Source organism: Amaranthus tricolor, chromosome 10 (genome assembly GCF_026212465.1).
Source record: "Amaranthus tricolor cultivar Red isolate AtriRed21 chromosome 10, ASM2621246v1, whole genome shotgun sequence".
In the NCBI taxonomy this organism is placed as follows: domain Eukaryota; kingdom Viridiplantae; phylum Streptophyta; class Magnoliopsida; order Caryophyllales; family Amaranthaceae; genus Amaranthus; species Amaranthus tricolor.
In genome coordinates this window covers 12,903,818-12,926,257 of record NC_080056.1, presented here as the reverse complement: position 1 = coordinate 12,926,257, position 22,440 = coordinate 12,903,818, and the positions used below count along the sequence as shown (strand labels likewise).

Below are 22,440 nucleotides of genomic sequence, written 5' to 3'. Positions count from 1 at the left end.
CAACAAAATCGGATATTCACCTGCAAAACAATCTCTAAAACATGCTTGTTTATTTAAAAGTGAAGTCATCATCAAAACCTAAGAGACCAACAGTGTTAAATTTTTGATTTAGTTAATTTAAAAAAATCTTTCTTTTCAATTATAAATGATCCCCAATTTAAAAATTTTAAAAAATAAATTGGATCTCCAAATACTTTACTCCACCCCCAATGAGAACCAATAAATCCACCCTAACACACCTTTTTTTTTTGAAAGGACACCCATAACACAGCTTAATCAACCGATTAGTCTATATTTCAAAATATGGTCTCAAATTTTAGAGTGAATAATTAATTCAAATAATTGATTGAAATAGAAGAAAAAAATATATGAATTTTCTTTTGGTTTATTTACATTTACAATAAAGCTGAAAATATAAATTTTGAAAAATACTATATGAATATATAACTATATGCAACATGAAACTCATAAATAAGAAGTAAAATATATTATTATGAAAAATACATCATTTCCTTAATTGACCTATATCAATAATAAAAACTAAAAATTGATATTTGATAAAAAAAAAATTAACTAAATAACAATAAGATGAATATAAAAATGTTGAAAAAGGCCAAAATTGTGTTGGGCTAGATTGGGCCTAATGAGTCGTGCCTCGTGCCAAAAAGCTGGCGGCCCATTCTGCTTAATCCAATGTCGTGACAAGTCGAAAAATCTTCGTCACTGTACGTGCATGGTCTATAGCTTTGTGTCTTTTGCCGAGGCGAGCTGAGCTAATGGCGGGTTGTTCTCGGGCTACCTGCATGCCACCCATGTCTAATCCAAGCAGCAGCTTAGCCATGGATTGAAGACAATATAGATGAAACAATATGCAAAGATCCAGTAATTACAATTAAACCTAATTGATCCCCTGTCCTTGCTTTGAGAATCTTATTACCAACCATCAAACATTTTGTTAAAGAAGTTTCAGCAGCGACAACCATTTTATTTGAATTTCCAATATTACGAGCTGCAGCATTCAATGATTTCGGATCATTAGTATCTTCAAACTCGATACCAAGATCCCTGCATTTTGTAGTCCAAATATCTTTCAAAAACATTGCTGAAGCACTTCTGGATTTGTCTCCTGCAATATCTACTTCTGTCATGAAAACAGCTTCGAAACGTAGACCTGTAATTAGACAAGGTCAAGCTTTAGCTTCCTTCACACGCCTACTTTAAGCGCCCAATCAAACATAGAACCGAAAGTATAGACCACGGGCACACGTTCATATTTTGCATATGTTGTATGTAGTAGTTTGAACATCAGAAACCAAATCAATTTACCCGAAATAGCTCCACAACCTTTAAACTTATATTGAACACTTTGAAACTGTGTATATATGGCAATTTGAAAGACCAACCTGAAAGGAGTTCCTTGGCAAAACCAATGTGATCTTTGTCATCTGCCATTGCAACCACCAGCATCAACCTAGAGTTTGGGCATACGGTAGAAATCATGTTCGCCAATGCATTAGCAGAATCCAGGGTGTGGGCTGAAATGACAAACAAACCAACTAACTACATTGTTCAAACGATTATTAATAGTGCATAATCAAAATGACCATCCTCAAACAATAGAATGGCTTCAAAATCTAAAGTGACATTCACCTCATTCAACATAAGTATTTTACTAAAACAAAACCATAAGTCATTAAATTGCCGCTTTAGTACTCTGGAATTTACTCCATTATGAGGGTTCAATCCAGCTAAAGATTCTAATTGGTAAACATGAAGATCCCTGTATTCCTATGTCAAAGAACTGAGCCTTCAAACGTATTGTTATGACTGGCATTACCTTACACAAGTGGATAAGAGCATCTTAGTTAGAATTTGAGTTTGTTAAAGTTGTTAAGAGTTAGTTAGAATCTTATTTTAGTTAGCCTATAAATAAGAAGAGAGTGGGGGAGAAAAACGAAGAAAATTATTGTAATGAGTTGTTGACTCTTTGGTAGATAACAAGCCTATCTAAAAGCTTGTAATACATTTTCTCATACTGTCATCAGTTTGCTTACCCTTTACTATCCTTTTTATTTTCCTACATTTTCAAAATCTGATCAAATTCATGGCCACCTCAAGTCATAAAAATTGGTATCACAATCCTTCTTTCCAGCGACCTCACCGACACTCAAGAATAGATTCGGTAGATGATTTTCTTGAGAATTTTGACAAGACTTTTCCTCCATTAAAGAAAATCCAAGCTGTAAAAGACAAGATTATTCACTCATTAAAATCTCAATCTATTCAAGAAATGTGTGAGAAATGGAGAAAAAGTCTATGTGAATGGTGTGAGGAAGATTTTGGTGAAAACGGGTGTTTTAGGCATGAATGTAAGGAAATAGGCATGAGGATTTTCTTCTCATCTTTAATGAAAGAAGAGAAAGGTGAGCAATCGAGGCCCATATCCTCCCACCTCAACAACCCATCATTACCCCTAACTAGAACCGAAACTATCCACGAACCCATCTATCAACTCCCAAACAAGCACCCAAACAAACCTGAACTCCTCTCAACGCAGATGGACAACAATCAAACCAGTCTCAAATCGAGTCAGGCCATGATCTAAAAGTTCCACTTACCAAAATCAAAATCACAAAAGAAAATTGTCCCATGAATTTCAAAACCACCCAAAATTGTCAACCCAAAGCTTTTTGCCCATACACAAAACTCGTGAGCATTATGTCTTGACACTACGATTAAAAGTGGAAGGAAATTATTGGTGGAAATCAAGGAATGAGGAAAAAGAAAAAACAAAGAGGAAATGGCGATACAGTGGTGGTTATGGCGGTGGTGGTTGTGGACCAGGGCAATTCAAGAATCTTGGAAATCCCACTAATCACAAAAAGTGGAGAAATAAGAAGAGATGGAAGAAGAGAAAAAATAGGACGTTAAGAAAAAGAGCAGTAACGATGGAAAATTGATGAAGGATGGTGAAAAAGTAAGTGTTGATAGCCTTCTCTGTCGCGGATCTGGTGGTAGTCCAGGTCAGGTGAGGAAACTTGGTGCTGGAAGGACGCGCAATGACGATGGCAGCCCAGATTGAAGAAGAAACGCGAAGGAGGACTAATTGGCGATGTCTATGCCAGGTGTATCGGTGAGTTGGTGTTGACGAGGATGTCAAAGAAAGCGACGACATCATCATGAAAAAGAAATGGCGGATGAGAAGAAGATACGAAAGAAAGAGTTCGACAAGTGGGAGAATTTTTTGGAAAATATTAACAATTGTCCTTGGATAGGAAGAATAGGAAGTACAAAATTAAGAATGGTTATCGTCATATGGATTTATCATTTTCTACATTAAACTACAACTAAAACAAGTAAAGTAGAATATGAAAAATGTATCAAACCCCATTAGCATTGAGAAGTAATTGCAAACGAGTTAGTCACTTGTTTTAAAAAGCTTCGTATAGTCTGTAACTAACTTTTGATGAAGTTGATAACTGTGTAATCTTAAACTAAACTTGACTACGAGTTTTTTCATTCAACATGAATAGGCATAAAACACGTTCCAAAATATTCAAGGAAAGAGCAAGTAATCACTCTTCAAAATTCGATCAACAATAAAAGTGATAAAATATTTGAGGGACTGGCGTACCTATGCCACCCCGCACTGCATATGGAGACCATAGACTAAGGCTAAAAAAATTATTGATAGCTTCTTTCAACAATAATATAGAAAGGGGAGGAAAGGGAAAGAAAAAGGGAGAAGAAGATGGAGCTTCACTATCCCTTCATATCTCTCCAACATTGAAGGGATGGTGTTATTCAAGATAGAGGGAAATGGATCCATGCCTTCTCCCACTTTTTATCAAAAAGAGATCTCGTCCCATTCCCTTTTGTTTCCCTCCATTTCTCTCCATTTCCTCTTATCAAACAAAGTGATTGTTGGTTTAGATTCTCAGAATACTGACATCCAAGTTGGAGCAATGTAAAGAAAAATTGTGATCCAAATGTGGAGGACATTGGGTGCTCTTCCCCTCTATACTACAATAACCCACTTACATTTAGAGAAATTAGAGTTCTGAATGGCACCATAATTATATAGAATTAGCACATATGTAGAACAAAGAACTAACAAACCCACAATTTAAGAGATACTCACTATCTTTATAGACTAAAATTTGTAGTGCGATCGAGTCCCTTAGTATGCAAATGAGTGCACAACTAAACTCGCTACAGTATCCTTGCTAGATTGAAAGTGGAAATTGATGTCACACGTCCCCCTCTCTCTAATATCCATATTGAATATAATAATGGGAAAACTCTTAAGCATAAGGTGTTGTATGAATGAGTTCTAAGATTTTGTGATTGATATTTGATGGCTGGGCATAGGTGTGAACAAATGAAGGCTCCTCCTTCTCAACACCCACCCAAAGAAAATTGGAAATGTGTGCCTAGAAAAGCTCCTATTATGGTCAACCCGGAACAAAGCGTTGCAAAGGATAACACAAACAGCAAGGAAACCTATTCGCTCCTAATCATCATCAATGTGAACATGGTCCTAATTGGAATAAGTCTCAATTTAGGGCTATAATCCTAAACCCCTCTGATGATAAACAGAATAACTTTAAAATTCTGGGTATAGAGGATGAATGGCCGCTGCTTAGGTCCGGTAATACCCCTCTTTGAGCTCTGGGATTTTAATGGGATGTTGGTGGGACTGTTTAAGGTTGGTGTTGGCTGTAGGTGGTGTGACGTAGAAGGCATGTGAAGGTGTGTGAATATCTGTCAGCCTTTGGAAGCCCTCCTCTTTTTCGGTTCTGCTCTGTTGGGTGGCTTGGTTGATGTCTGTCTGCAGGTGGCTTTGTATGAGTGGGTCTCATGGGCTGCAGTGAGGTGTGCAGATGACAGTATCGCCTGCTGACCTTGCAGGTGGCTGAGCTCTCTGGGCCACTGTCTAGACCATTGCTGCTGTGTTTTATGTTCCACTGTTCCCTGCTACTGTTGGTATTTGTGGCTGCTTCTGCTATAGCTTTTGTTTGTTGGTTCAGGCATGTAGCGCCTTTGGTTGGTGGTAGCTAGCATCCTAGTCCTGCTTCGCTTTTCCTCTTTTTTTTTTTGCATAGTTTTGGTTTTGGTGGTTCTGGTTGATTAGTATGCCATGGTTATATATGTTAGGGGTGATTTTTTTTAGTCCCTTTTTGGGTTAATCGTTTTTTTTCTATGTTTTGAGGGTTTTTAGTAGCTTTTGTCCCTCCCGTGGGTTTCTCTTGTACATTCACTGTTTTTATGGTTAATATAACTCATTTGCCAAAAAGAAAATAAAATTTTCACAAAGCCATCTTTATAATATTCTTTCAAATCAGCGCCTTACATAACCATTTGATTTCAAAGCACCACCATTATAACATCTATGAAATTTGCGTGTTAATTCATGCGGATAAAGGAGAGAATAAGAGAGGAAGAGCTCTTATATAGAAGGTCATACGCTAGTAAAACCATGAACTAACTGTTGCTTTTGGATGAGAATTGTTAGTATGGTGGTGTTAAAGTCTTATTATAAGAAACATAAAAGGTAGTTTTTTTTTACAAAAATATTATGAAATGTGATTTTGTAAACATTTGTCTAATAATAATACTCAAAACTTAAGTGAAAAAGAATAGAACTAGCAAACCTCCGTCGAGCAACACCATTGATCCAGGAAGTCCTAATGCTTCAATTTCTTGGATCTTCAAAAACTGGCCTCTACCAAGCAATTGTGTACTCTCCAATCCAGTACGAATGGATTCATCAGTAACCCTCCAACCTGACACAACAGTAGAGCTAATGAAAAGCAAGCAACATTCTAGATTAAATCAGATCCAAAATCGTGGAAATCTTGGTACGATTCATTATGTTTGTCTATCAAGGGATAAACAGAAATCGAACACATGCCAAAGCCCTAGAGAGTAAGGAGTTTGCATCTACAACAAAAGCCTTAATCTCAACAATATAAGATCGGCTACATAAGCCAAAACACACCAGCATGGGGTCGCTAACAAAAAATATTTGGCCTATCTAATCGAATACTAACAAAAATATCTAACACTAATCTGAGAATCGTGTTTTGTCTCAATTGGAGAGTAAGTACCACTTTCCTGGAAATGAGTTTGATTCTCACCTACTTTTTCCCTTTTCCTCGGCGTATCCTGTATTAAAAGAATTTTGAAACTAATCCGCAAGGAAAAAAGTTCTAAATTCTAATGATCATCTACATATATTCTCCTTTTTCATTATTCCTATCTATTGTCATCTAGTCTTGTAAATTCCAATTTTTCATGTCATTATTAACTTATGCCATCCATGTCATTTCAGCCTACCACTTACTCTACTAAGCTCCTCAAAGTCCAAAACATCCACTTTTCTATCTTCTTTGCAATGTGTTAAACGATCTTGAACAAAATCAATCTCTTTACTCTTCCTTGTGATGAAGGTTGGCCCCAAGAAAATAATGTCAAAGGCACTGGCAGAATAATTTTGCATATCAATATGTTTTAGCCTAAGAATGAAATTCCAAACATGTGGTGAGGTGTATTGGAAAGCACACTAGCTAAAGGTTCATGTGTAGTGATTGGAAATGGTTGCCAAACCTGATGTTAAGACCACATGTGGGAGTGCAAATCACCCCTTGAAAAAACAGTCCAAAATGACAAATAGATATTTGATGTGTGATGAAGCGAAAGGATGGAAGACCTAAATTTATAATAACGTTTTATCTCCAAAATTCCATTAGCAAAATGCTTTGGAGGTTTCCAATGAAAGAAAAAGGGAAGCTCTCTGACATGACTGTCTTTGATGGCTAGCTTTTGATTGAATCTGCTACTGATTGGTTACACAAAGCCGGGTAAGAACCAAATAATCAATGGGGGAAGGGTGGCATAGTGTAAAATAAGGCGACATCGCATTGCATTGACCGCGTTGTAAAGGTTTTAAAAAAACAAACTGATATTTACCTCGTTGTAAAGGTGTAAAAAGTTGCATATTGGTCCATATCATAGGATTATAAATGGTTTCGACAGATATTTAGGCGTTACGATACCCATATCACTCTCATTATTGCATCATCGTTTTGTTATTACCGTATTTTTACACTTGGTCATGCATGATCAATTCTCTATAACACTAATAGTGTAAACATAAGATTTAATGATGTCCCTCATTGCTTGATTTGCAACATTAAAAAAAAATTCCTGACCATAAGCCTCAGACAATGCATGTCTACAAAGAGTTCATGAGAGAAAGTTAGAGAAGCTGCACCAAAATACAACTTCAATCGTGTCTCGTCAAAGCTTAAAAACTAAAGGTAATATTTTTCTGGTGATTGGCCTCTTTATTTTAAAAATCTTTCTGGTGGACATGATATTGGTAGCTGCCAAATAAATTTAATTTTTTGATGAAGTGAAAACAGAGGAAATAAAAGCCTTAATGCACAAAAGATTGATGAGACTGGAAGAACTTGAATTTTTGCCGATATATTTGAAGTACACTACTTCACCCTGTTCCCCATCATCAAAGCATTTTATTTACGAGACTGTTTTGTACTCAATACAGATGAAGCAGCAAAAGGTTTTCCTGGTATGAGAGGTGGGTGGAGTACATACTACATGAACACCAAGATTGTACACTTGAACCCATCAGTATTCACAGCACACTTTGGGAATGAACAGCAATGAAGATAGAGCTAATGGCCCAATACAGGATCTTTACCTTGAATGAAAAAATAAAAAGTTAGCCTCTGAGCATAATGTAAAAATGCAGTTAGTTACGATCGCGATCGCAGTAACGGAATGGTGATGACGTGAGTGATGCAGTTATTGTAAGGCCTAAATATCGGTTGAATCATAAGATACCCCTTGATGCGGACAAAACGCGGTTTTATTTACACCTTTACAACGCGGGAAATATCGGTTCGTTGTTTTGACAATCTTTACAGCACAGTCGATGTGATGCGATGCGGCTATGTTTTTACACAATGCCTCTAAGAATCTTATGGATTCTATATTTGTACACTGATGCATTCTCTGCCAACTTTAGAGATATGATTATATGAACAACAATGCTGGTGAGCTATTGCTGATTTTAAGAGGAACCTTGATAGTAGAAAACTTGAGGCAATGATATTTCCTCAAGGAATAAAACAAAAATAAAGGACATGGATTCAACTAACTGTTGCTTATGAAAAGCAAAGAAGCCTTCTCACCGATTAAAAGTTCGACAGGACAGTAAATTTGGGAGTTGTTCTGTAGCTTTTTGATGGGGGATTTTCCCACTAAATTGTACCATAACTATCACAAAACAAAAAGAAAGTGTTGCCTGCATGATAAATGTATGCATAAACAACAGAAGCAAGAAATAGACAGGGTAATCTTCACCTTCATTACGAAGGCATAATGCAGCACAAGTTGCAGTTACAGCATTATGAAGTTGGTGATACCCAAGCATTGATAAATTCAAGGCACTTAACTCTATACACTGCAAGAAAACAATTTATTTAGTCAATGGACAAAAATTGGGCTGTAGGAGCAAAAATGTTGTTTTAAAGCAAAGCATAAACACGAGCTTCAGAATTTAGATGAATAATTTAAAGATCTGTTAATGTTGTACATACCAATGGTATGTCCTTCTGAATTTGAAGCAATATGTCACAAGATTGGCGTGGTTCACCATCGACAATTCCAAAACCATTTATGACACTGTTTTTTTCAGAATCACAAACAGATACAACTGGTGAGCAGATTGACAAAGCTTTATTACGTATAATTTGCTCAACGTGAGGAAGAAATGGCCCCCCAAGAATTACCTATGAAATTAAACAAAGTAACCAGTCAAGAATATAGCAAAAAAACAGACAATACTGTGACTGAAATCATATACAGAAATGTATTTTCTTCCACAACATTAAAGTCGCACTGATAAAATTAAAACTCTGCGGCTCCTGGAAACAAGGTTATCACATAGCTTCACGAAATTCACTGCCACACAAGTTACTAAAACTCCCAGTTAGAAAAGGCCGAAAAGTTAAATTTCTCACAGCTTTAAAAATCTAAGGCAGGTAGCATGAATGTTCAAAGCCAAGGATTGCCACAAACATCTCAAACTGAGGACTAACTTCATATCAAGGCCACACTCACCTACATTTGGCGACATCCAAAGACTTACAAAATCCACAGATACTAGACACGAAGAGTAACTCCAACAAAGAAAACACAATAATAACATCAAATTTGATCATGTAACTAATTATCTCAAGTAGAAATCAACAAAGGAAGAAGCACTGAACTGGGCGGCCATGTTTGATAATCCCTGACTTCGCCAATGCTATGCTTTCCAAGGAACCACCAAGAGCAGCCAGGTGTTCCTTTCCTATAGTCGTTATCACTGCTGCAGCAAGCTCATTACTAGTGAGTATGTTGGTAGCATCCCGTGATCCGCCTAACCCAGCCTGGCATTTTCACATTAATCACAAGAACATACGTGCACGGGTAAACACATTCAAAGGAAGTAATATTGACATCTGCGGAGCTCAATAATTACCTCAACAACAGCGATATCAACATTCTGATCAGCAAAAAGAGTAAATGCTACAGCCGTAAGAACCTAAAAGTCTTCTGTTATCAGTACAAGTAAGATACAACAACTGCACTCAAGTTAGTGCAGTTCAAAATAATGCAAACAAGAAGGAAAATAGAAAAACAAAAGTTGAATGAGTTTATATGCTTTGTTAATCCGACTTTTTGGTTTTCCTCAATTATTTATAGAACGTGTACTCAAGACCAGGTATATTGATATGTGCTATTTTAAAAAGAATCAATGCTCCTAAAAATCCTAGCAAAACTGCACAATTTACATAATCTAACAATAGATAGATCATTGATGGTTGCCAAAAGATAAATACAAACTAATAAAAACAAGAAAATTTCTTAATCACACAATAAGACATCAAAAGAGGTATATCTCAAGGTGACCAATCCACTCAATGGGTCAATTTGTGCACACTCCACCCTTGAACCACAGCAACAGTGTTAGGAAGGAGCACATACAAGGTAAAGGAGGGACCATGAGTTAGTGAAGAGGGTGCAGGAAAGGTCAACATCACATGCAGATACAAACTAACAATACCAAACTAATGAGGTAGTTCGAGTTTCAAACCCCAGTGTCAATGTGGCATGGTCGAAAGTATGATGTTCACATGCTCAATCAATGAGCTAACAGTTTTCCTGATTAAGAAAGTGTTGCTAGCATTTCATGCATAGACACCGCATATTTTTTGCATATCCACACAATGGAATTAGGCCACAACCCACTTGTAATCGAAATGATTAAACTTTGCTTTCATTCCACAAATAGGACAGAAATGAATTTCTTCAAAATTCGATCTTTTCAAATAACTCATAACACAATAGACGTGTATCTACCTCAAAATGACTCAGCAGCCCATGCTCATTAGCCACAGCCTGATCAAGGAACCTCCTGATCCTCACAAAAAGAGAATGCAACAAATCTGCTGGCACCGGTTCATCTCGTAATCCCACAGACATACGCTCCCTTATAGTTCGGATATGAGGGCTATTCATATAGAAATGCAAGGATGAAAAAATAAATTCGATGACATCAACATAATCACACAAAATCAAACATTCCAAGGCTTTTTGGCTGAGCCTTAGGAAAAAATATAGATAGCCCAGACATTTTGTATAGAATAACGATTAAAGAAAATTTTAAAAGCTCTATTCCAAGTGCCACATAAAGTTGCAACAAAAAATCAGATTAACTTCTAACTACAAAAAAGATTATATAAAGGAAAAACATAACTTACCTAGTATAGCAACCAACACGATAACCCTCAGCCCTCAAAATATTAGACAAGAATGCAGCAGTGGAGCCCTTGCCTTTTGTTCCAGCAACATGAACTGTCTATATATATCAGATGGTTACAGTCAATCCATTTGTACAGAATGTGTAAATATACTTATTCAATATTAGCTATTGTAGAAACAAATGTTGAGGTTTGAACAGCTCAAACCAAGCGTAAAAACATAAGTTAATGTTCCATCACAACATTCTATTACCCCAAAATGCCATAAAGAGGCTCCTGCAGAGGAAGGGTTTAGGCTTCAAGGAAGAAATATCCAACCTTACCTTTTAAAAACAAAGAGGTTGTATCCTATTAACTCTTGAGTCTTGATAGCAAACATCTTTTGTAACTTCACATAAGTAAAATGTGCATGTGATGTAATAGCAAAATAGAAGAGTATTCTCAAAAAGCATCCAATTATCAATTTATGTCATCAGTTGGAATTAGTTATTTTTACAAAATCTTCTAAGGTATATTTTAATTAGTTTAGGAATATATATTTTCCTTATTTTATTGCTTACGGCTCTTGATACCATGTTAATTTGTTAAATAGAAAAAACAAGTTTCTAGGAGTAATTTCTTTTATTGCATATGTTTTCTATATTTGATCGATATTTGATGACACTATCATATATATAAGTCATCCAATGTCGATAAAATACAGAAAACATAAGCAATAAAATAAATTATTTCTGAGAACTCGATTTCTTTGTTTAACATCACCAAATTCTTCAAAAATCCTATAACTTACTGCACCATAATAACAGCACGAATATTATAGAATTGACAAGGTAATGAAAGGTCAAGAGAAGATGAAGAGCCAACAAGTATTTTTCTTACAAAAGAGCTAATTGTAGACTAAGATTAAGCAAAATAAGCATAAATGCATAATCATTTACAAAAGTACAACATGACTGCCATTTTAGGTTCAATATCCACAGAAAAATCTTACACAAAAAAGGGCTAAGAAGAGAACCTTGTACATTGATTGTGGATTGCCAAGTAAGCTCATCAAGCGCTTCATACGACCCAAATCAAACCCATCATCCGTTTCAGTGCCAGCATTTTTTGGGACTCCAGATTTTTCATAATTCTTCAGCCTATCTAAGTATTCAACTATCTGTTGTGTGTCTGATCTTATAGAGGCTGAACATAAAGTCCTGATACACCCCAGTTTAGCACTTACAATTAAGGTACTTTCCAAGTTTGAATGATTGGAAATTTTGGCACATTTGTATAACCAACTAAAAGCTTTCATTTTGCTCTTTGCTAATTATCTTAATTCTATACAATGAGTGCTAATTTCCACATCTAATTCAAACGGGATTCATTCCCAATTGTAACGAACATCTGCAATTAAAAAATAATACTTTTTAGGGTTCATCAGAAGATAAGCCAACGCCAAATTCTAATTTCAGTTACTTCATTATCAAAATTCCCTTCCAAACACAGCTGACGATGAGTAACAAATTAACACAATAGAAGTCGCTCTCATAACCAAATTAACTAGTGAATCAATCCTAAAGAAATAAATCACAATTCGATTCACATTCAAATGCATGTATATGAGAAGCTAATATAAATTCACAAAAGAACAAGAATTATACATATAAGAAACCTAATCAACAAAATCCAAGCTCGCAATTCTCAAACAAATCATAAAATAGGCAATTATATTGAGTAATTAAATTACAAAACTGAAGCTTTAATTTTCAGTTCCTAAATAAGTTCACAATCCCATACCATTTGTAGGAGAATTCAGGAACAAGGAAAAATACTAATGACATGAGGAATATAGAATGAATTGAGCACACGAGGTGGGTATCAATGGTTGATTTTCTGGTAATTGCAGTTTGAATGTTGTAAAGAGTTTCTATAAAGAATATAGATCAAGAGAAAGAAAAGAGAAGTAGAATAAGGGCATATAGAGAGGGAGAGGCAGAAGCATGAGTATCTATCTAGGAAACTGTAGCTTATTTGGTAGTAGATCCATATTCAATGAATCCAATCAGTAAAAAAAATTTTCTTTTAAGGAAAAGATATTAGTAAATATCGCCACCTTTTTTATTTTATCGCTATTAATATATAATGAATTTTCAAGATTACTCCTGTATAATTTTCGAACTCAAAAACTATAATATCTCTCTAAAAATATTATGTTAACTTAAACAAGTTAAAAGTGTATATCGAATAACAATGACGAACCAAAACGAGCATGATAATGATTCGATAAGTAATTATCCATTCGAAATTTTTCAAAAAAAAAAATTTTTAGAATCCCCTCCAGTCGCACAAAATGTGCGATTAAAGGGGGTTCTGGAAATTTTTTTTAAAATTTTTTTTTGAAAAATTAATTCTTTTTATTTATTATAATTATTTTTTAAGTTATTATTATTTATTAAATATTATATTAAATTATTTTATTTTATTATATATTTATATATATTTTTGTGTTTACTTAAATTATTTATTTATGTTATTTTAATTTATTTTATTTTATATATGTATTTTATTTAGTAAAATTTTTTATTTCATATTTTTGTATTGATATTGTTAATATATTGAAATTTGAATTATTAAACTAATTGATATTGTTAATATATTGAAATTTGAATTATTAAACTAATTGATATCGTTAATATGTTAAATAGTTTAATCTTTTAATTATTAAGAATAAATTTATATTTGCAGGACTTTGAAAACTTAGGGGATAATGTAGATTACTCTGATAGATTTGTTATCGATAGGGAATTTGATTCAATAAATGATTTACATGCTTGGGCTGATGAGATAGCACTAAGAATTGGTTTTCAATTTACACGTGCTTCATATAAACAAAAGTAAGGACGTTCTAGAGTGAGCTTGTACTTAAGATGTCACCGCTATGGTAATATAAGGGGTGATTTGCATAACTTAGACAATGCTGACCGACCTGGTTCTAAAAGTAGGGCTTGTGGGTGTAAATTTATGATTTTAGGAAGTAGTCGTAAACCAGGGGAAAGACCTTGGACGGTAAGAGTGTTTTCTGGTGAAAAAGGAAGATATAATCAGCCGTTCTTGGTGTACAGTGATGGTCAAATAAGAGTAAATAGGATGACTATCGATATTAGGCAGCACATACGGGATCTTAGTGTAACTGGCATGCAACCAACGTTTATAATGACTTCAATTAGAAGGAATTTTTCTAGTTTTTTTGCTAGTATGAATCAAATTTATAATGTAAGACAGTTAATAAAGAGAGAAGAAATGGATGGTAGGACTCCTCTTCAACACTGTCTTTATATGGCCACAGAGCATAATTATGTAGTTTGGAGAGACTTGGACAGTGAGGGGCAGTTGAGTAGATTATTGATTGCAAATCCTACATCTATGCAGATGATACGTTCGTGGCCCCATGTTGTGTTGATAGACACAACGTACAAAAATAATAAGCAAAAGTGCCCCTTTACGAAATAATTGGAATGACGCCAACCAATCAAAACTTCTTGGTTGCGTTCTGTTTGATGCGAGATGAGGCGGTTGTGTCTTATTCTTGGGTGTTGGAGAGGTTGAGGGATATTTACGGCAGAGTTCAGACGCCTAACGTAATCGTAACGGATCGAGAAGAGGGTTTGTCTGCAGCTATTCGTGTTGTCTTTCTAGGTAAACAGGTTTTAATGATTAATTATTGTTGATCTATATACTATATATATATATCTCAATTAATTTTATATTTTTGTTTAATGCAGTTGTACGATATTTATTATGCGTATAGCGTATTGGCAATAACGTGGAGAACATGGTCGACAAATTGTGCGGCGGCAAGAGAAATCAACAGGGGCAGATATTCAAGAAAACAAAATGGAACCCCTTGTTTAACAGTTTCACGATCCCTGAATTTGAAAACAGGTGGGAAGGGATTGTGTCTACTTGGTCGACTAGGAACAGGAGAGTCGTGCGATATTTGGTTGGAACATGGATTCCTCACAAAGAGAAATTTGTGCGTGCGTGGACGAATGACTGTTTGCACTTAGGTAACCAGACTACCAGTAGAGTTGAAAGCCAACACTCTTCCTTCAAGTACTACCTAGGTAGCGGTAATAGCTCATTTGATACCCTCTTTTAAAGGGCACATGCACAGATAACGAATTAGCAATCGAGGATAAGACAAGCTCTGCAGGAATCTATGAATTCGATTTCAAGGACGTCGTGACTTAATTTTTTGAGACCGTTGTATCGTCATGTTTCCATATTTTCTTTGGAACAATTGATGATGGAGCACAATCGAATGTTAAACTTGGGGAATTATATTTTTGACAAATGCGGTTGTGTACTTCAAAGAACCCACGGATTACCCTGCGTGTGTTACTGTTACTTGTCAATCAGGTCTCATGGTTCATTATACTTGGACGATATACATCCATTTTGGAAAACGTTAAAGTACTTAGAGGCAGAAGAAGATGCCAACGAAGAAGTACGACATGCAAACACCGATGATTAAGAGTACTTTCAATCGTTGGTGGATGAAGTTTAAAAGCCGATCCCACAGTTGTATGACGCATGTCTCATGTACTTGAACATGAACTACACCCTGATGATACCGATATATCTGAGCCATAAGCAAGTCCACCGAGGAAGGGAAGACCAACGACAAGCAGAACCCTCAGGAGAAACAAAAGTGTGTTCGAATACAGTAGATCATCCTCAAGGGGTCGCGGATCCAGATATTCATCACGCGGGAGATCTAGTGGTAGATCTAGCAACCGATCAAACCAATCGTCAGTTGGAATTAACTTCAGTTTCAACTTATCTGGTACCCGTATTTCCTTTCCTATAATCATATATGTTTTAGATTAATTGAATGATATTAATATACTGTTATTTTTTCAGATGGTTCAGCAAGTCGTGATTTTTCACTTTTTCCGTGGCCAAATCACATCCCGTATATTCTTCCGCCGTACCTGTTTGATTGGATTGATATTATAGGTGACGAAAACTATAGATTTAGAATTTTTGCCGTCATAGATAAATCATCATAGAAAGGGATAAATATAAAAGAAATAAATTATCTCAGGAATACATTAGTAGATAGTTAGATACTAATATTCCACAATTTAAAGTTGCTTACTGTATTTCATAAATCAAATAACTAATCTAAAGATTGATTAAATAATAGATCTAAGTTAGTGTGCCAAATAGAATTCTATTGAATATATTAAATAATACACATGTAACATCTATATAAAAAAACATATTCACGTGAGATCATGATAAATTCGTTTTAATATATACTTTTTAAATATCGACTTTTAAAATTTTTAAAAACTCACAAATAAAATTTTTTAACTTTTAGGTTTGCATTGGAATCCGCGGAAAAAATAAATGAAAAAAACGAATAAAAACAGAGAGAGTACAATATGAAAAATAATAAACAAGTATAAATCTATGTTTTCTATTCAATCACTGTGACCATTAAAGCTTTCACCTTTAATGCGTAGAATAGAATTAAAACATAATTACAATGGAAAAAAGGCATAAATAAAAGAAGAATGCTGATGGCGTATAATACGTTAGTCGTATTTCAGTGATTTTGAAAGAGAATAATTTGTTAGAAAATACAAGTTTTCACTAAAAATCATCATAAACAAACCTACCAGTTTGTACATGACACAAATTTGTGCATGATTTAGCCTTAGTCACTATTGTTAGTCACTATGCCGTATAATATAATATTTTGTTAATTTCCCTACAATAATACCAATTATTGATTAACCATCAATAATACCAACTTAGAGAGTTTTTTTCCTAGAATAATATCAACTTTAGTTTATTAACTAATTTACAAAATTAGTTTGTCATATAATCTCCTATAGTTTGATTTTTAACATGTTGGGTATATTATAGGAAAACGTTGGTATTATTGTAGGAAAATAAGCAAAACGTTGTATTATTTCTGGAAATTTTTTTTGATTCTTTCCCTAAAAGTTTGAATTTCCATTGTTAATTTGTTGTAGATTTTTCATTTCTTTAAATGTCAATTGTTAAATATTGTTTCTTGACTTTGTTCATGATCATATAATACCTTAAACCATATTTATTAAACAATTTAAGGTTTTTGGTGTGATTGTTGTTAAATTTTTAAATTTAGGATTTCATATTTAATTTCTTGGAAGTTATTACAGTTTTAGTTGATTAGCAATTTAATTTAAAATTGATTTAGGTAATTTGTTTGAATTTCTTGAAATAAGAGTTTAGATAATTCATAGTTGATTTAGGATTATTGGCAAGTAGTGGATTAGTAATGTAATTTTTCAATAATTGTGTTTTACAAATTTAAAAATAAATACATATTTCAAAAGAGTGGCTTTTGGATCTTATTTTGTATCTAGTTAAACATCAGATAATTGACCAATTCCTCTAGATAACACTCAACATCAAGATAGCTAATGACTGTTATTGATACAATTGTAACTTATTTTGAATGTGATTTGTTACAAAACTTGTCAAATAATTATATTATGCGTTGTTTTGAGAATATTAAACTCGACGTGGACAATTACCGTAAATAAAATGTTGATGATGTAATTTTTTTATATTATTGTTATTGACATTATTTTGTTTTTTTTCTAGATCCGCCGATGACTATATTGGTCCAATCTTAGACAACAACAAGGACCAAAACTTATTAAAGTTGGAAATAATTGTTGGAATACTAATTGTTAAATGAGGCGGTCTCACGGTGAGACCATCTCTATTGGGTTGGCCCAATATATATTTTTGACTTAAAATGACCACTTATAACGTTAAAGTGATCATTTATAATTTTAATAATCATTTTTTATAGTCTTAGAGTGATTACTTGTAACATTAAAACGATTATTTATAATCTTAAAGTAATTAATTGAAGAAATGAGCTATTATATAGACCCATTTCATAATGAGACGGTTTTATATAAGATGAGTTGTTGTTGAAAACATCATTCATGTAATTTGTAAACTATTTCAATTGGTTTAAAAATTACAAATGGTACTTGAGAAGTGAAACTTGGAAAACATTATAAGTAATTTGTTGCATCAAATAGGACCCCGACTAATAATAACGATAGTTTGGGGATTTATCTCATTAATTGGTTCAGGGTTTGAATAAAAAATATCAGTCTTTCACTTCTTATCGATCAGTACACATGAGGTACTTCTAGGCTACATTGTCTCTATCATTTTGATAGTTTTTTTCAAAAAATATATTATTTAAAATTTGTTTTTGGGATAAACCAACTCTTTAAAATAATATATTTTATTAGTACAAGTGTCAAATTCGCTATGTGTGATGATAGTGACTCAATGACTCAAAAGAAGGTATATGAGAGCAACATTAAGGGTGCAATAAAAGACAATTAAATATATAATTAATTGCTAACTTATGGGGAGTTAATGTGTCACTTAACGGTGTATTGAAAGGGCAATTAAACTAGGAATAATAGTGGATAATATTTCTATGTTTATTGCTAGGTTTATTGTGATATTAAATATGCATTAATAGAGAGCTTAAATGTAATGTTTATTGCTATGTTTATTAGCATATTTATTGGGGCATTACATGTAAGTTTATAGTGATTTATGAGGGAAGAGTGGTGAATGTCTTGCCTATAAATAAAATTCATCACCCATAGAATCATTCACTACAAACATACATTTTATTGAGAGTGCTATTATATTGTTAGAAATTTGAGAGTGTTCTTACTTTGCTTTAATATTTGTGATCTTGAAAGATTGTTCTCAAGATGACGAAAGGTTTATTACATTGTAATTGTTAAATTTCTATCTAATAAAACTACATTTGAGGGTGAGGTATCCAAGATACCTCATAAATGTCAAAGAACCAAATCAACCAAAAGCTTAAGCTGATGGTTGAGGCCCCAAGATATGTTACATACTCTAACACGCCCCCTCACACGAGAGCCCATTGGACTAAAAGTGTGGATGCAACACATGCCCTCCTCATATCTGGCGCTAAATATTCCACTTTAAAGGAGGAGTGGTTGAGATTCGAACCCGTGACCTCTTGTCATATTGGCTTCTAATACCATGTCAAGGAACTAACTCAACCAAAAGCTTAAGCTGATGGTTAAAGCTCCAGGATATGTTATACACTCTAACAATAAACACTTGTGTTCATCTTTTGCTTTAATTTTCATTTTGTTTTCATTGTTGAACCTCGTTAAAGCTTTCATTTCATTTTTAATTTGTTCTACAGCATAAGCGGAAGTAATTAATTGAAAAATACTAATTTTATAATAGCCTCAATTACATTCATTTTTAAATATAATTTTAATATTAATGATGTCCTTGTTTATAATAGAAAATATCAAAATATTTTCAAAAGTTATCATTTTATTTATTATTTCACAAATTCTTATATGTGACGGTCTCACGAACACTATTAAAAATTTAAACTGATTAAAAAAAATATGAGATTGTAATTTGTGAATATTTTACAAGTTCAGTCACATTCAATGTATTATATGTTTTATAAAAAAATTTCATGTTAAAGAGACATATATATGAGTTACACTATTATAACAATCAAATAAACTAGAGGTATATTAAACTAGCAAATAAAAATGATTTTCGAATATATTATATTCTCTTCAATTCGATACATTAGATGTTTTGTAGAATTTTAATTTTTAATAGAGGTTGATTTTTAGTGAAAGAGTATTATAAAATAAACAATAAATGTATCAATGAGATATTGATAAATTGTGTTACGATATTTAAAGAGAATATGTAACTATACATATAAATAAATATGGGATGTGGGGATAAGTAATACTCCCTCTGAACCAATTTAGTTGTCCCATTTCCTTATTTGGTAAAGTATTTTTAGTTGTCTCATTTCTATTTTTGTCAATCTTTTTTTACTTAAATATCTTTAGTTCACACAAGTAATTACGAATATACCCTCATATACCTTACTTACCCAACTACCCTTCACTACTTACCCTTTACTACTTACCCTTTTTAATGGACCCCACATTATCCTTAATAACTTTACTACTTACCCTTTTTAATGGACCCCACATTATCCTTAATAATCGTGCCCAAGCAAATGAGACATCTAAATTGGTTCGGAGGGAGTAACAAACAAATAGGAACACCAAGTAATTACAAGCAATAAATGGGATGGGGGATAAGTAATAATATGTAGGACGTAATTTAAAAATGGACCCCTAAAAATTAAAGACACATAATAGCAATTTAATTTTCATTATGAATTTTTTGTTGTTAATTTTCTAATTTTATGGTTAAGCTTTAACAACTTTGATTATTAATATCAAAAATTCATTAGAACACAAGTGATAATAGTATTATTCAACAATTTTTATAAAAGTATATTTTCTTAAAAAGTTAAATTTATGAAACATTTATTCAAACATGTAAATTTGGATGTGAGAATTTTTATTTTTGAATTACCAACAACTTCATAAAATGGAGTAAGTATATTACAATTTTTGTAATATTAATTATAGGCTTTTAATTAGGGGTCCATAAAAAAACTAATACTTGTATACAAATTGAATTCATGTTCTTATTCATCTAGTTTTAGACATAGAATATTAAAAAGAAAATAAAATGAAAGGAAAAGAAAAGCTAGTCTACTGAGTTGTTAAGGTTTTAAACCCAAGTCCTTTCATCCATTACATCATTATAGATCACATTAAAGAAGCAGCAACAAAAAGGCTGCGCTATACCTTGAGTATTGATATTAGGCCCCCTTGATTTTGGGAGGCTATAGCGCTTTTATTTGGCCTGCACAATGTATTACTATGTTGCTAAAGGGGTAAAAGAGAAAACCCTCAACCATACGCTATCCATGAGTCTTCTCTGAGGACAATGCTAATTGTTGGTGAATTGTTTTTTGACTCAAAAAATGTACGGGTTAGGACACAATTTTTAAAAACAGTTTAAAAGTACGGGCGCACCAAGTAGCGACAAAAACATTACTTGAAGATAAACTTGTCCGTCTGCTTACTTTTAATATTTATTTTATTATTTATGCTTTAAATATTAGGAGTAATTAAAAAACAACCTTCTAAGCTTATTATTAGTTTTACATATTACAATTATGCATTAGGGTTAGAAAAAGCAAACAATCACTTTTATATACACTCTAATAGTTATCCGTTGCATTAGTATATTTTTGTTTTCGTCTTAGAAGTTTATATTTCCTCCTATTCGGCTTATGTGTCCCGTTTTCTTTTAGGGTCAAGTCACCCTAAATGATCTCATTTCTATTTTTGGTATGTAATTTTTACCTCTATGCCTTTAGTTGACTTAACTTATTTACAATTATACCCTCATTAAACTCAACTAATTTACCCCTCTTTTATCCTAAATATTCATTAAACCTACCTAATCTAAACACTCCTTAATCATTCCCTCTAATTTAAACCCTAACCCTACCCATTCCATCCTATCCCCTCTTATTTCCTTCGCCGTTCTTCTTTATCCTTTGATTTCCTCCATTCTTAACACTTCCTTAGAACCTTAGATCTGGGTTTGTGTTCTTCTTTGTCCTCTGATTTTCTTCTTCGTGTTCTTCTGATTTCTTGTTCTTCTCCTTAGTCTCTCTTTTGCTTTTTTCGTGGGTTTAGTTTGCTCTATCTTCATGGAAAACCCTAAATCACCCATTGCCTCACATCTCAAGAACCCTAAATCGCCGGTACCTCCCCTCTCAAGAACCCTAAGTCACTTACTGTTTTCCCTTTAAAAATTCCCAAATCGCCACTAAAAAACCCTAAGTCGTACGACGATGAGTTTTTTGACTCCTATGATGATGATTGCTATTCAGTTGAAACAGATCCAAAGTGGGGCAAAGAACTAGATTCTGAGGGTGAACCCATTTACACTGCTGAGGTAGATCTGTGGGCTGATCATGAATATTCTTCTATTGAAGCTTATTTTTTAAATACTGATTGTGAGGATAAAGATTGACTTGACAAACTTGGTCAGTTTTCAAGTACGTTTCTGTTCTTTTGGTTGCGTTTTGACTGATGATGATTTTTCGTTTTAGGGTTTTTTTGATGCATTTTTTTCAAATGCTCAATGATCTTAAAGTGAAAGCATTTTTTTCCCACTAAAAAACAAACAAAAAAAAAATGGGGTTTGGATGGTTTTCCCAAACTTAAAGCGCTTAAATGTTCGTTTTTTCGCTCAATGATTTCAAAAACATATAATTCCTGAGAGTATGTAAAAACAACCACTTTTTTTTATTGTTGTAAGCATGAGTACAAATGTTTCATTTTAAGCAACATTAAATTTTTATACTTGTTGTTTAGATCTGAAACATCCCATTTCAAGATCTCAAAATGTGTCCAAAAAATCATGATTTCGACATGGTAAGTGTTTTCCATTCTGTTTTGTTGTTTTGCATGTTTTTCATTTTTGTACTGGTTGTGTTGGTGTTCGTTCTTGTTGTTCATCCCAAAATGTTAGATCACTGTTGTGCTTGATCTGGTCCTATTCTTCCCAAAATGATGTTCATTGTTGTGTTTGTGATTGTTTTGTTCATCGTTGTTGCTCCCAA

At 33.5% G+C, this 22,440-nt stretch overlaps 1 protein-coding gene across 1 annotated transcript; it reads right to left on the bottom strand.

The window, feature by feature from the left end:
* Positions 1-468: 468 nt before the first annotated feature.
* On the bottom strand, positions 469-12,863 carry LOC130825537 (dihydrofolate synthetase). The gene is made up of 11 exons (XM_057690810.1): positions 12,618-12,863; positions 11,851-12,224; positions 10,836-10,933; positions 10,435-10,585; positions 9,554-9,616; positions 9,300-9,461; positions 8,628-8,819; positions 8,392-8,491; positions 5,655-5,786; positions 1,404-1,535; positions 469-1,171 (listed from the first exon to the last, which is right to left on the bottom strand). Exons 2-11 carry the CDS (start codon positions 12,130-12,132, stop codon positions 834-836), a joined length of 1,650 nt encoding a protein of 549 aa, XP_057546793.1. The 5' UTR covers positions 12,133-12,224; positions 12,618-12,863; the 3' UTR covers positions 469-833.
* Positions 12,864-22,440: the final 9,577 nt, after the last annotated feature.

What these genes read in the sequence shown, in the direction of transcription:
- LOC130825537 (XM_057690810.1), bottom strand. Translation starts at nt 12,132, where the DNA reads ATGAAAGCTTTTAGTTGGTTATACAAATGTGCCAAAATTTCCAATCAT. An exon ending in TTCAGAAGGACATACCATTG is followed by an intron (nt 8,492 to 8,627) that starts GTATGTACAACA and finishes GTTTTCTTGCAG; the next exon opens with TGTATAGAGTTAAGTGCCTT. An exon ending in TGCCAAGGAACTCCTTTCAG is followed by an intron (nt 1,172 to 1,403) that starts GTTGGTCTTTCA and finishes GTCTAATTACAG; the next exon opens with GTCTACGTTTCGAAGCTGTT.